We start from the raw sequence: 16,505 nt of genomic DNA on the forward strand, positions 1-16,505 counted from the left end.
TTACACGGACTGCTCAGGACCTCTTTCAAAACTCCCTGTCTGAGAAAATCTGCAATTATCTGTGTCACTTCAATAAGGACATCCTGAGTCATGTGATATTGTGACACTTGTGGGAACACTGCATTCGGCTTTATCTGCACCTTGACTGGACCTACTCCCTTTATTAATCCAACCTCCTTTCCAGTCAAATCCCACACCTTCTCTGTTACCGATCCTTGCAGATCAGCAGGTAGATCGATCAAGGTAAACACTGGAAAAAGGGTAATTAGAGGGTAATCTTCATTCATCTCTCCTCCTTCTTGTATGAGTTGACCCTCATCTCCCTCATCATCACTGTTTGTCTGTACTTCTATTCCACCATTGGAACAGCTAATCGAACATTTGGTTTTGCATAATAAGTCTCTTCCTAATAAGGATACTGGGCTTGAGTCGCATACAACTAATCTATGCAGGCCCTGAAAATTTCCCATTTCAACCTGCACTGGGTCAGTGATTGGATTAGTCAGGTACTGATTAGCCACACCAACCACTCGTATGGTGCGCCCTGAGAGAGGTAATCTTGGTACCTCTGCACTGCGAACCGTAGAGCGTGTAACTCCTGTATCGACAAAAAATGAGACTTTGTAGCCCATTGCTTTTCCCTCCACATATGGGCCTCTCTGGTCTACCTCTAAGGATGCGGCGAGTCTGCACTCTTCACTGTCTGAGCTGTCATCTGACCAATCCTCATTCATCTCATTTTCACCTCGTAATGGGAATTGTTGTACAGTGTTGTTTTGATTTGTTACCTGACCTGTGACCTGTTGAGGAAACGTCACCTGTTGCTGTCCCATCGGAGCCAGGGGTAACTGCATTTGCTGTCTAGGCACCATAGGGATCTGCTGTTGTATTGGTTGTACTGACACTGTTTGGAAACGCAGCATTTGCATTTGCTGCATAGGTTGCACCCCTGACATTTGCACCAAATTATTTTGATAGTTTTGATTCTGGTGTCTCATTCTTGGACCTCGTGAATTTTGCAGTGTACCGGCATTAATACTCTGCTGAACTGTACCATCCTGCATTATATTTGGACAATCCCGTTTCCAATGTCCCACGCCCCCGCACGCATGGCGACATCTTTTTCACTCCTTGACCATCACCTTGAACAACAACATTATTCATGTCCGAACCACGGTTCACAAACCCTCGACCTCTACCTCTCGGCTGTGCCTGAAACACACCATTCAAATGCGGTTGTTGCTGTATCATTTGCTGAACACCATTTCCCTGTATTCCAGCCTGTGCAGCCCTTAACTGCATCACCATCACCTTCTCCTTCAACTTTTTCTGCTTTAACTCAATTTCGTCACTACAGTATTTCGCGTACTGTAATACTTCATCAATCGGTTTAGCTTGCCAACAAATCAAATGATTTTTAATCATTTGGCTGACCTCCGGTCTCAGCCCTTCGACGAATCTGAACACAACATGATTCATGTCCTTCGGCTCAATTGTTTCAGTACCACTGTAATGTTTGAATGCCTTTAAAAACCTTTCATAATATGCATGTATTGACTCTTTAACCTCTTGAGAGGTCCGGTCGATTTTCTGCCAATCAGTTACCTTCGGCGACACCTTTTGTTTCAAAAACTCAATTACTTTATGATAATATTTCATCACCTCTTCAGAAGGTGCTCCAGTCACTTTATCCCTTGCTGGTTCCTTTGTGGGCCAATCTACCCCTCTCTTACACTCGAGCCACAAGTCTGGCGGAACAATAATCTCAAACAAGGTATTTAAGTCTTCCCAGAGACATTTCGCAAGCTTTACGAACCTATCTGTCTGTTGATACCACTCAATCGGTTTTTCTCTTAACCTAGGATAAGCATTCGTAAAGGACAAAATGTCTCCCCTGGACCAAGGCACATGCACCAAAACACCACCAGCTGTTTCTCTCATAGGTAGGATTTTCACAGTCTCTAAATTTGGTGTGACTGTTGTTTCATTAGATCCTGGACTATCTCTTTTTCCCTTATCTCTTTTCTTTACCCATCGGCCTTCCCATTTCTCTAGTGCACCCCAAATTTGTGCGCTTTGCAGCAACTCTTTCAAATGTGTCTTCATGCCTGCAGATCTCATGTGTTCAAAATCCTTTGTGTCAAAATCTAATCTGTAACTCCGTTTCAAATGTTTCGTGTTTCCAATGTCGATATTGTATTTGTCTGCCAAATTTGTTAATTTCTGGTGTACTTTGCCTACCTCTTTGGTGATTTTAGGGCATAAGTACCTTAATTCTGCCTCAGTATAAGACTCTAACCTATTTACTCCCATTGTTCCATCCACCAATTCAGCAGCTTCTGCTCCTAGTCGTACTATATTTAGGTATTCATTGTGTTTTTCTTTCTCAGGTTCGATTGTAGTCGCTGTAGTCTTTTGTGATGTGCAAGTTTTCTCTAACCACTCATTTAACTGTTGTACTGTAAAACCCTGCAGTGAAATGTTCCCTGCATGTATCATTGGAGTGTATGAGGTATTTGTACTCATAGTTTGGGGAGTCGGGACTCCCAATCCTGCTTGTCGCATTGCCTCAAGAGGTGCCCCTATTGGACTAAGGTCCATTAAGGGTCTTGATTGTTCACAAACCTGTCCTCCCTGGGCCATTATTTGTGGAGTTATAATATGCCCTCCTCTTATCGTTTCATGAGTTATGACTCCCTGTTCACACGTCCTTGTTTTCTCCTGTGCATATAACGGCACCGGGGGACCAACCGTAATGGGTAGTGATATAGCGGCAGGTGTCTGGCCTGCTCCCAAGCTTCTTGGAGCTTCAACACCATAAGGCTGCTCTAATAATCTTGGTGAAGGTTCTTTCAAAGGACCCGCTACTGGGTTATACCCAGGTATCAGTTGTGGCGGTTGTGACACTAACTGTGGAGTTGACTCAATCTGCATTAACCTTGGCTTTGTATATATCGGGTCCGGTGGTACCACTAAGTTTGTAGTAGTCTCGAGTACTGGAACATCAGGATAAATTCTTTTTATCTGTGGTGGAGGCTGTAACTGTATCGGCGAGTCTGGTGCAGTGGGTACACTGACACCATTCTGTATCAAAGCTGTATCGCTAGTCTGCACTGTATCAGTAACACCCTTCTCCTTCGTCTGGTTCCCAGGATCCAAGCTAGTACTTGGTGCACTGTCGTTCACCGCATATGGTGGCGGACGATCATGTAACAATCTATCCATAAACGCCTCATCATCTGAATCGTCCTCTTCTTCCCAAGATCTTTTATTCTCTTTGTGTTTGCCTGGTTCTTTGTCAGTTTTGCAAGAAGCTTTCTTTCCCTGTGTCTCCTCTCCCTGGGTTATTGCCGGAAACAGCTTTAACCCATCCACTATTCCTCGTCTCCACATTTTGTTCTCATTATCCCACCTAGCCTCTGCATAGGATTTTTCTGCCCTTGTCAATCTTCTGTGAAATCTTTCTTGTCTATGTTTAAGAGCCGTCAGGTCCCAAATTGCCAAAGCCTCATATTGTGCCGGTCGAGGAGGTGGTTTCTGCGTACCCAACATCCACCTCAAATTTTCTAACACTTTTTGATTAAATGTTCCATGTTCTGGAAACGCTAGACACCCTTCTTTCTCTGTTAGTTTGCGCCATTGTTTTATCCATAAACACGGTGCAACACCCTTTTCCTCCATAACCGTGTAAGCTGGTGTACCTTCAGGTGGTGTAGGTTCCCCATCAGTTGCAACAATATACACATCTCCTTTCAAAGCGCTTTTGAATGCCTTAACAAAATTCATTTTATTTTATATTTACTCAGAAAACGGCTTAGTTCCCAGGACACTCTTCACCTACCCTTTGCTCAACCTATTGTCTCTCACGGACAGTAACCAATCCGTGCGCGACCCCTCTCGACATCTGACCTATCCCAGCGCGGCACCACTGACGTCACACTCACACACACTGCAGCTGACAAAGTCTTGCGGCTTGTCCACACCTTGCTAACTCCTCACAACTCATACAAACTAATGCAAATTATTGCTAGCACTTCAATGACAACACAAATCTGCCGGTTTACTACAGGAAGGGTAACACATTCGCTTCAGAACTTTACAGAGATTTCACTTGAAGCCTCGGCAGCTACTCTCTCCTTCTCAGTTCCATCATACGCAAGCAGAATTCGACCTGCAAATCCTACTCTCGACTTGTCAATGACTCCTTCTAGTGCACTTTAGAACTTGTCAAATCTCCATCGAAGGTTTCACACATGTATCATAACTCGAAACTTGACTTGCCAACCACGCCCGATTGACCTACTAAACCACACAGATTACAACATAAACCATTTTAACATCATACTCCGGAGTCTTAGACCTCAATAGGCCCGTATACAACAACCAACCACGTGGATAATTTTGAGCATCAAGCGCTGCATTCACATGAAGTACGCCGACTTCCCTACTGTCATGCTGTGGAGTATGCCCACTCCTTCTAAACAACACTTAATTTGGCCTAATCGCACTCAAATATTCACAATCGCCTGCAAAGTGCATAAGATTTAATAAGCGCAAAAGACCCTAACCACACATACTATGGCGCCGAGAACATTCCCAACTCATTTAGGCAGGTTCCGAGATCCCGGGAAAGCCCATGGCAAATCTAGCAACTCATCATCTTTCCAGATTGCATTATCACAAGAAAACAATTAAACAATGAAAACTCCGTCCTAGGGCCCCCAAAGGGCCAAACCGTACTCTGCTACCAGAACTGTTAACGCGTCCGTCTATGTCAATTTATACACATCAGGACTCGTTTTAGGACGATGAATCTTTGGGCCTAGTGGTGAGACACCGTAGGACGAGATAACTGATCAATATATCAATCAATACGTCAATAACATTGTCAATAGTTAACACCAAAATATATCTTACTTTAGTCATTAATAAACCTTCGGCGCAATCATGACCTTTCAGTCACGAATAACCACACCTTAATGGAGTTTTATGAATTTTATTCCCTATTGATTACAATCTAAGAGTAAAAGCATCAATCTCAAAGCCAGGAAACATATAAGCGCAGTCACAAGATGATAATCATAATAAGCTTTCAATAATGCATAGATCAGTAGCATAGATAATCAGATGGATATAAGTGAATCGTAATACGTTGAATACATCGAATGTTCTAAGATACTAGTTCAGCAAAGCATCACGTCAGTCACGTCAGTTTGTCAGTCAAAATGAATACCTCGTCTAACCTCTAATTAGCATTAGCATGTTGGGCTTCATGCAAAACAATTTGAACACCAATTTGGAAAACATCTAACTAAGGTCTCTAATCAAAAACCTACAGCAGTTGGTACCTAGAAAGAAAAGGCAAATAAATGAATTTTCATTAGCAATTTTATAATTACCCTCCTCTGATTAAGTCAGCATTCAGGATCAGTCTTCGTCTTCAGGACATCAGTTAGATTGCCAATAGTCTATCTAAGTTAAAGGCAAAGACACTCTCCTCTTACGGAGAAAAGTGTACGGGGCAGTCTATGGGCAAAATAGTTTTCTCTAAGTTTCAAGTCATCAAATAGAGTGACAGAGTTTCAAGATGCAATCAATATCATTCCCTACCTAATGAGGCGTCTGTTCCCTGTGTCATGGGTTTTTATCCCTTTCTCGTTATTCGTTCCCCCAAAATTCTATTGGTCAGTCAATACACCCCACCATTGTTAACCTATCAAATTATACATTAAGTAATGCATTTGTCATTTCTTGATATTAACTCGTCTTCTAATTGGTCTTCATAATCGACATTTCGTAGGTGGCATATCCGGGGTTACTTCACCATCTTGGCACACGTCTCAGGTTAAAAGTTCTCTTTCCCTCGTCTCATTGTCTTTGGAAGTATCCATTAATGTTTCGAAGCACATCATTTTATACTAAAAGCTGCTAGCATGCGGATGAGAAAATTCCTTCATGTTACTAACAAATACAGAAAGAACAAAAGCTGGGTCATGGTCGTTTGCAAGTCCGCACACTGAAGAGACAGAAAATACGCTTTTAATATGAGAGCTACACAGCTTTGCTTGGCTCATGCTAACTTAAGATATACGAGTTCTAATGAATGCAGTTTTATACGTTTTAATAGGCACAGTTTGAACGATTATCTCTTATAGTTGACATTAGTTTACACACATAAAATCATTTATGTTAATGTATATATTTCAATGAATATTTTATTTAATGTAGCATTGTTGATTATAAGCATTTCACGTCTATAATATGTAATAAAAATTATGCTCTCTCACCTTCATGCTCCAATAACATTGCTGTGACCTTTTCACCATCAGGCCCGAGGACCAGTCAAACTTAACTTCCCTACAGATGACTGTATTTAGGGTCATCTTTGTTGTGGCAGATTTTCAGATGGAAATGGACACTCTTTCCCAGATCTTTGGTTGACTCAGGACTATCTTTAGTTGGTATGCTTCTGAAAGAACTGCTCCATGAAACATAAAGCAAAACTCTGATTCCAGATTCATGGTTATTCCCTTGTTGGTTAATTGAGTTTGTGTGAAAGGTTGCATTATTTTTGGCTAGCAAGTTTCAGTATCTGGACAATGTATCCGTACATGATGACATTGGCAATTGACCATGAGAATGTGATAATTTTAGGGAGGTGCTGCCCTCCAAGAAATGTCCATTGGTCAAACTGATTAATATAGAAATACGAAGTACCTCCTTATATGGTAACTTCTCAAATTGCATTTATTACTTGTATAGTCTTGTCAATGTGATGATGATAAGTTCAGGTTATTTTTGTAATCAGTGCACGTCAAAAGGTTCACATCACAACAATTTGTGGTGTTTGATATGTGTTAGATATTTGAACTGTAAATCAAAGACCTCATGAAAATGTTGAACAAATAAATAACAGGGACATTTTAAAGTTGTCTGACATAATTATACAAAATGGTTATTTTCAGTTGTGTTGAATCAATTCGGGAAGAAACATCAGAGTGGTATCTTTATATGTGAATTGATTGCAAGGTACAGACTGAACTGCTAGTCTTCTTGCATTATATGCTGAATTCTGAACACTGTTTTTGAAAGGAGTAACTGAACACTTTGTTTATTTTTTTTAAAGGAATAACGGATTTTTTTTCCAATGCTCCTTCTAGGCAGCAATCCAGTCTCAATTGGATGGTGTAAGGACTGGCCTCACTCAGCTGCACAATGCACTAAGTGATGTGAAGAATATCCAGGGCTCTTTGGGTGATGTCAGCAAAGACTGGCGGCAGAGCATTAATACCATTGAAAGCCTCAAAGATGTGAAAGATGCTGTGGTCCAACACAGTCAGCTTGCAGCAGCTGTCGAAAACCTTAAAAACATCTTTTCAGGTGACCTTCAGTAAAGCATGTTGGAAATGTTTTCTAATGAAGCTTTTGGCTTTTTTGCTTTTGGGTTAGCACCCTCAATATTCGATCCTAGGTTACCCTGAAACACCGTTTAAGGTGGCCACCTATATTAATTAACTCTTTGGTTGGCTCCTAGTATTGAAGCTTTGTTTAGCCCCCAGTGTCATGTATTTGGATGGGTTATGCCGTTATCAGCTCTTTGGTTTATCCTCCTCACCCCCTCTCACCAACCTAGTATTCACTCTTAAGTTAACCACCAGTTATCACCTCATAGAATCCCCTTAGCCTTTCTGCTGTTATCGTGGCCTCTTCGCTGCATTCCCTTTCACTCCCAGTTGAGTTTGGCTGGTACACATGAAATGCATGCTGTAATGCACAGCTTTATTTCTGGTCAACAGCTCCCTTCTTTGTGCAGTTATTGCTGCACCTTATGATTTTGGTTGTACACTGCGCCTGTTTGTAGCTACCCCAATAAGAGTGGTACCATTATCAAAAGTAGAGGAACTGCATAGAGTAGCGTGATCCACTACGCACAGTTCAGTCTTTGTCCTACTGCTTACCCACGTGTTTTTTTTAAACATTGTATTTTTCAGTTTCCCTCTAGTTAAGGCTGGGTCTTCAAATGCATTCCGTTGCACACAACATTTTTGTTTTGTTTTCAGACTCTGCCTATAGCGGAGATGTCCCTGGCATCACTGCTTTTACCTATATGGGGCAACAGAAAGAAATTCGAAAACACGTGACATAAAACACAAAAATAACTACTGCTGTTTTGGTGTCAAAGACAGTTCATTTGTAATGCCCAAGTGCTGCAGTTCTACTGTCTTGAAATATTTTTATCTGTAATTTCTGTAATATGCAGTAATTATTTAACCAGTAGATACAGAAATGAAGTAGGAGTTGTCTTCTGCGGCACACCTTGTTTTCCTCTCTCCCTTTTTTTTTCTCTGTGTTTTTTTCATTTCACTTCAGTGGGGATCCTCGACCCACATACTCTTGCTGCTTCTCTTCACTTTTTTAATTTTACATATTTTTAAGAGGGTTGTCAACTTTATCCAGTTGGATTTTGTTTTATACATATTTATTTATTCGTTTTGTATAACGTCAAAACAACAGTAACCATGTTCCAACAGAAAGATGCCAGTACCTATCAAGATCTTTGCAACACTTTACAGTGCTTTCCAATCTCAAGCAGTAACCCGTTCCAATGAACATAAACCCATCCCTCTCCTATATGCGATTCAGGTAGGCTGGTAGACTGAGGGAAACCCTGCACTCATGTGAGTCAGTACCACTGGGGTAAGGTCGTTCTCTAATAAAGTGTGTACCATTGTACACCAGTCGTGAATGTCCTTTTTGCCCTGTTGTCCATTTGCACCATGGTAAGTCTTCTCACTGCATCCTTTATCAAGCTTGTATAGTTTTTTTTTTGTTTAAGGAGAGGGGCGGTGAGAGCTGGTGGTGTGAACACCAAAGAAACAGATGCTAGTTGTTGTTTGTAAGACTGCATTTTGCAAAAGCAACTCTTTCCATTGCATATCTCAATGCTAAGTTTCTTGCTTTCTTTTTCAATTGATTGAAACCACAGTCAACCACCAGAATGGAATGGCGTCAGGGATCATAACACAGCCAGAGTAACTTCCTTGAGAGTATCTTTTAAACTTCTGCTTTCTCTTTGGCTTCAGCTAATTTTTGTCACTGAGAGTGCTGCATCTAAAAATTGGATGTTGACTTAGTCTTGAAATACTCCTACACGTCAAACCTCTCTTTCTAAGATGTAAACCTTTTGAGCTACATTTGACAGATTAACGCACAGCTACTGGTGGAACTAGCCATGGTCGTTATCAGAAAATAACTAAAAAGCGGTATTTGGTAGTCTTGTATCTGAGACTTGTATGCTTTGTGAGAAGCAGGGAGCACTGTTTCAGTAAAGAGCCTGTGTGTTGTTGATGTATTTATCTTTCACACTGCCTAAATTAAGTAATACAACTAGTTGCTGCATTGAGGTAAAACTCCTTCGTCCCTCTGCTTTATTGTATCAGTTTTTTACAATACAGTTTTTTCGCATTGCATCAGGTTTTGTTGCCATTCATGCAAAGCACTATTTAAACTTGTCAACCACTTTTAGTCTTTAATGCGATTATTGTTTATGGCCTTTGCCTGCAGGACTTTGATTTCTGGTGTTTCACTAATTGGTGCACCATACCAACTTGAAAGCAGATGATTTATTTTTCTGGACATTTGAAATTTTAATCTAGTAGTTCAGTCCTCACTCCTGTGTATCAGTACTAAATTCCAGACTGCCTGGATTTCAGCTCCCATGAATACAAATGATCTGGAATTTAACGTTAACAGAAGCTTTTTCCTTTCTTTAATCTACTGATAGCATTTTGGTTTAAATCTTTCTTGGTGAAGAAGCACCTCAGTCCACAACCTCTAGAATGGAAATGTGTCCCTCATGGCCCAAAGCTCCGGTCCAGCAAAGTAAATTAGGCACTGCTGAGTATTCATAAATAAACATTTCACTGTTAAGGGATATCTCAGAAACATTTTCTATTGTTCAGAAAAGTCGTACAAGGGAAAAGGTAAGTAGAGAAACAACAGACAGATCAATACTGCAGTTTAACAACCCCTACCCTCTCCAGGGTAGTACCCAAGCCCCCCTCATCACACTGAGAGTTGTAGTCTACCCCCACCCAGGGCACAACGAAAATTTGCCTCCCCCACCCCTCCCCAGATCGAACTGCTTATCTAACATCTGCCTATGTAGTCTCAAGAATGACTTTTACTTCCTCAGCCTGGAAAAACAAACATTTATTCCCCTCACTCTCCAGTCTGAATGGATACTAGAAGACCACAGAAGCTGTAAGTCCTCTTTCCACTGGTCCCTGTTTGATTATTCTCAGGAATCCTTTCCTGCCAAGCTGTGTGGAGTAGGTCTACAAAGAACTTTACACTTGTCTCATAAAACAAAAAATGTTTTTGCCTGAACATTATTCTGCAAGATGTGGTCTATTAAATCCACACTATCACATTATAATATTGTCAACCCCCTCCCACCAACCGCTTATGATCTCTGTGGTTTAAGGGAGATTCTATACATTTTCCTCACCAGTCAATTGTTCTCATTTGATTCCATACCCAGTAGATCCAATAAAAGTTCTTCCATTTTCCTTGGAAGGGCATCTGCCGGGACAGTATATGGGACACCCAGCACTCTCTATTGGGTTCCTCTTAGCAGGTTGAGAACTTCAGTCTTGTTCGTTTACAGCTAGGTCTCCACAGCACTTGAGCTGAAGGTCTTTATCTTCTACATCCCCACTATTTGAAGTTTTCCCCTCCAGTTTGGTCACTGTTGTGACATTAAGTCTTTATACAGAATCCTGTGTGCTGAAGGCTCTGATGTTGACTTCTGGAGCATGGAGTTCCATGGTAGTCAGTTATATCTTTGGCTGGCTCAAGGGACTGCCACGCTTGTGCAGGCTGAAATAAATTCACCTTTATTCAATTTAGTCTGTGTATGGTTTGTTCTTAACCTCATTTTGACAACAAGAAACCAGCCACTCAGCCTGCTAGATGGTATACAGTGTGTGCACAGTGGTTCGCAGGCTGCACCTTCCCCACTACAATGTGCGACACTCCATCCCCTGGGTGGCTGTGCATTACTGTTCCTCACACATTGCTTCATAAGCTTCCCTGCGGCACAAATGGACATAAAGGGCCTCAATACGACCATGGCGGCTGGCGGTAACACCGCCAACAGGCTGGCGGTTTTCCGCCAGCTATTATGACCGTGATGCATTAGCCACGGCCATACCGCCGGCCCCTTCAACATACCACCAGGCTTCCGCCTGGCGGTCATAATCCCCAGGACACCGGTGCTCCCCAACCGCCATCCTGTCCATGGCGGTAAACACCGCCATGGAGAGGCTGGCAGTAAGGGGGACTCTGGGTACCCCTGGGGGTCCCTGCACTGCCCATGCACTTGGACTGGGCAGTGCAGGGGCCCCCAGGCACAGCCCCATCGCGCATTTCACTGCCCGAATTTCGGGCGGTGAAATGCGCGACGGGTGCCGCTGCACATCAACATTGCTGCCGGCTCTATTACGAGCCAGCTGCTATGTTGATGTGACTTTTCCACTGGGCCAGCGGACGGAAACACTGTTTCTGTCAGCTGGCCCAGCGGAAAAGTCATAATGGGGAGCCAGATATACCGCCAGCACTGGCGGTATACTGGCGCCCGCAGGTTCGGCGGTGAAGTTGTAATGAGGGCCAAAGGCCCTAAGGATTAAAGGCAAAAGGAAAGGATTTCACTTACCCTGTCTCCTCACGTTCTGGTCACATCCTGTTCTCTGATCTCCTTCCTTGCCTCATTTCTCTTTAGAGGAAAGTGCCTTACGCTGAGCATGTTCTGGCGAAAGTTAAAAACTGACTCCCTTTGTGGTGTAAAAGAAGAGAGAGCACACGACTGGATACTCCTCTTCTTGCAATGTGGCTAAAGAGTTCTTACAGTATTTTTCAGGTTTGCCAACATTTGCAGTGTCTTTGGTGGGATTAGCTCATTGTTTTGAAATAGCATGGAGTCTTCTTCAGTAATAGCTGTTCTACCCTTTCTGGCACAACATTGGCATCCATCAATCCAGTTGGAAGATTGGATAGACATGCTTGATAATTGTTTATTAGCTTTGGATGGCCACGACGTTAGGCTTGAGAGGAAAAAAAAAACTCCTTTTGAATGCCTTGGGAAGTGATGGCAAACATATTTTTTAATTTCTCCCAGAAATACTGGATCAGGTTAGCCAGTGAATACCAAATACATACAAAGAAGCTAAACTCAGACTGTTACGTAGGTTTACTAAAAAGACAAATGTGGCTATGACAAGATATACGTTTTATGTGCAACCACAAATGCTGGCAGAGTCTATAGACACATTTGTCACAAGGTTGCTAGAATTATCAGTGAAATGTCAATTTGGTAACATGACTGAAGTACTAATTCAAGATCAGTTAATAGTTCAGTGTAAAAGTAGGACAATCCAAGAAAGGGTCTGAGGTGCTAAAAATCCAACTTTGAAGGATGGAATCAACACTGAAGAGGTGGTGGAAGAGTCTGAGTTCTGTATGGGGAAAAACAGTGGGTGGGTGGGGGAACGTAAAACAGGTGGTAGTGATGAGTGTGGAGAAAAGGGACAAACCAGACAATGTTGTTGGGGTGGTGATTAAATGAGCTAACCAATCTCAAAAAGAATATTAGCAATAAATAATCTTCCAAAGTTGTTTTTTATATGTGTGGGAGTAACTTGCATGGTGGAGAATCTAAGTCGTTATACTATTGGGAAGGAGTGTAGAAAGAGTGGCCATCAGGGGTATTTTGCTCGGATGGACAAGGATTTAAAAAGTGTGGCGTGACAGTTACAGAGGAACTGTTCGACAACAAGTTGTGTGTTAGAGTTTTCTGTTAGAGTTATGGTAAGAATGGAGAAAGAAGAAAGAATAGGCTGAGGGCTGTTTTTTATATTCTTGGGCACAGTATTGAACTTATGGTTGACACTAAGTCAATGTATACTATTGTACACAAGGAAACGTTTCAGAGGGAAAGGCGGCAAGTGAGACTTCTGCCTAAAGACATTTGCCCAGGTGGATATCGGGGCAAAGAGATTGATATTGTTGGTTGTTTCAATACTACTATAGGATTTATATCTTGTGAGAGTGAGGGAAAATTTGTTTGGCAGGGAGTGCATCACTGATCTTACGGTGGCTGCATCATTATGATAATATACATATTTTGTTCAGTCCAAGGGCTCCTAACCAGGTGATGGTTGTGGATGGTGTGTGTGTTGGAGACGTACTGAGTGGTAGCAAAAACATATTCAGGAAGAGACAGGGACAACTCAAGGGAATGTACCCAATGTTTTGGTTAAGCCTGGGGCTGTCTGGTTGAATACAGATTGAGGAAGAGTCCTATCGGAGAGAATAAGTAAAAGAAATGTCAGATGACCTGGTAAAGAAAGGGATTATAGTGCCAGTGGAGGTGTCTGAGTGGGTGTCGCCTGTGGTGATAACTAAAAAAGCTGAGGGGGAATTTGAGATTTTGTGTGGATTTGAGAAGCGTTCACCAGAATATTGTTACAGATAATTTTCCATTGCCAAATGCTAATGAACTGATTTTATTGTTGAGTGTTGGAAAGTTCTTTTGAATGTTAAACTTAAAAAGTACTTGCCAACAGATGTGTCTACTCGTCAAATCTGACCGCATTCATCATTATGGAAAGGACCTTCTGGTTTACAAGAATGCCATTTGGGCTATCAGCAGCAGCCGTGTTTGAACAGATGATAACTCAAGTCTTTAAAAGATTGTACAACATAATTTATTTTCAAGATTACATTTGGTGTGACAGTAGAAGAACATAATCAGATTCTAAAGCTGGCCTTCAACAGGATACAGCAACCTGGGTTCATACTGCATAAGGATTAGTGTTGAGAAGTGTTTAGTCAAAGAAAATCATCATCTTCACCTCATGTTATAGATCAGTTGAAATGTTTAACGGGTCTAATTGAATATTCCTCGAAATTTGTCAAGGATTTTGCACCAAACAGTGAGACATTACGGATGTTGTTAAGGAAAGGTTGTAAATTTAGGTAGGTGTTGGAACATCAGGAGTGTTTTGGGCAAATGAAAGAAGAGATCTGTTCTCCTGAGATTTTGGTACAGTTCAATACTAAATTGCAAACTTTAAACTGTGAATGCAAGTGAAATGGGGATTTGTGACAGCTGCACAAGGCTTCTAAGACTGTTGCTTTTGCGTTTCACTGTTTGACAGAAACTGAACAGAACTATTATGTTATCCAGCATGAGGCGTTAGCAGCCTCTTAGTTTACAAAGTACTTTAGCACACATTTATGGGGCTTTACATTTTTAGCTCTACACTGACCACAAGCCACTGGTGAAGGTTTTAAAGTCAGGTGAAGCAAGCAGAGGTTCTGCAAGGCTAGCAAGACTTGTGTCTCCCTATGATATCGAAAACATTTTGCATAACTTTCAAATTAGTTTTAGAGCTTCTCATTGCTCAAAAGTTCATAGTTTCTTATATTTATCTCTTTCTGTGCACATGATTGCTTATTTTTACCCAAGAGAAAGTGTCACCCATTTTGCAGTTGTATATCACACATAAGTGCATTGAAACTGTAGAAATGACACACATTAGCAATCTGAAACTTGGCAGGTCACCTTAGTCACCCTTTCTTTATTTTTCTCTACTTCATTCTCCACAGCCAGGACTCTCCTTGACCAGTGTCACCTTGAGAAATTTAACTACTGACTCTAGTTGCCCTTGTATTTTAATGCACACCTTGAAAAAGGGGCATTGATTCATTCACTGACTGTCAGCTCTTTTTGTTCTGGAAGGTCAGCTCAGGAGGCACTTCAATTCTCCTACTCGAAGAAGTAGGGCTTTAATGCCAAACAAAAGTCAAGTTTTCTCTTCTTTTTTTCCTGTTGTTGTACCATGTGAAGCATAGATGGTAGGGTGGAGAAGTTGTAAATCTAGGTCACACTCTGGGAGAGGTAAATTTCCCTCAGTTTATTTAACATGGGGAGCCACCTGAGTCCATGAATGAAAATGTTTTGAAATGTCTTGCAAAAGGGATCGCAAATAAAGTATCAGCCTGATAATATGTGGTTCTAGGCTCTGTCAGACAGATGCAGTGAAGTTGCAATAGCTGGTCCTAAAGAAATTTTCACATCGTTTACCTCTCCCTAACACTATCTCCTGGGCACCAAATAAATGAGGCAAGGCCCTGTTAAACTTTGGTGCATTGCAATCCCACTCTTCCTCTGCAGCTTCTTTCCGCCACCTGAGCATAAATGTTGCCTTGTCTGCCAGACTCCCCCACATGTTAGTGGACATACACTGAGCTTCAACATTGGTACTGCAGGCTGGGAAGGATGGAGGGGGCCTTTGGATGGTTACTCTCCACAGCCACTCTTCAAATTCACTGCCCAGATGAGCACACTATGCCCCTCCATACATGCTCCAGCTGTGGCTGTCTCCAGTCACCGGGTTGGGTCAACGTAGGAGGAAGTGGCTGAGGAAAAGTGAGCGTAAAACTCTGGTAGACTGTGGTCAGCTTTTGTCCTGGTGCTAATCTGTCCCCCTACTTTTCTAGATCTGTAAATAAGTGTCCCCCCTACAGCTTGCTATTATAGATACAGGATGACATGTCTTGTGTAGTATGTCATGCTTTTTAGTTTGTTCTGCCCTATCATAAAGGAACTGTTCGATTAGAGCAGGATCCCAAAACCTCAGATGACTGATTCATGGCAAATTTTAGACTGACTTGCAGCTATCATAGCTTCACATGCTGTTTGCAGATGAAAGGAACAACTCTGGATTGATTGAGCCAGCCCAGACCCTTGGACGCTATGCCAAGCATTGCAAGGCAGTTAGGCTGGTTAAACATTACCCAAGTGTGAAATGCATTTTTTAGTGTGGACAATGCATAGCTGTCTGAACAAAGAGCAATATGTATTTCCAGCATTGAGTTTCTGTTAATACATCATACGTTGTATTCACTAACATATTTACTTTAGGAATTTACTTAGGTAATCAACTATTTTTACGAAAAATTACATTAAATGCCTTAACCTGTCTGCCAGTAACCCCATGTGGCCTTTTGGCTACTCCATTGTTGTGCCAGGGTCGACTTGTAGAACATTTATCTTTGGTGCCTGCTGCCAAAGAGTTGCTCCTTTGTCACTCTTGGGTGAGCATCCGAAAGCATTTTGGCTGCCACTACCAATGGTGTGCCCTTAGATTTTTCCCTTCGTTACTCCTGGCTTGATTCTAGCAAACAAAATATGGCTTGTTTGCTGTTGTTCTTGATGTGCCTTAGAAGTTAACACCAAAAACATGCCTGCCACTGCTAATTCTGTATGACAGTGGTGAGTTTTATTGTACAATGGTTCTTTCTACATTTGTTTATCTTGTTTTCTCTGGCGTGTTTGTTGGCTTCTTTTCCTGACTGTAAGAATGGTACCGTCTGGTATCCTGCCTGCCAGTGACCACTTTTTTTCCTTCTGATTGTCCTGCAATGCCACTGAGTAGACT

The 16,505-nt window shown here is 41.8% G+C and overlaps 1 protein-coding gene across 1 annotated transcript in view; it reads left to right on the forward strand.

Moving 5' to 3' along the window:
• The window catches only part of EXOC3 (exocyst complex component 3), a 334,614-nt gene that overhangs the window by 9,467 nt on the left and 308,642 nt on the right, over positions 1 to 16,505 (forward strand). Inside the window, exon 3 of the mRNA XM_069219462.1 lies at positions 7,161 to 7,380. Within this exon, the coding sequence (XP_069075563.1) occupies positions 7,161 to 7,380 (220 nt within the window). The remainder of the gene's footprint in view (positions 1 to 7,160; positions 7,381 to 16,505) is intronic.

Source organism: Pleurodeles waltl, chromosome 2_2 (assembly GCF_031143425.1).
Source record: "Pleurodeles waltl isolate 20211129_DDA chromosome 2_2, aPleWal1.hap1.20221129, whole genome shotgun sequence".
Taxonomy (NCBI): Eukaryota; Metazoa; Chordata; class Amphibia; order Caudata; family Salamandridae; genus Pleurodeles; species Pleurodeles waltl.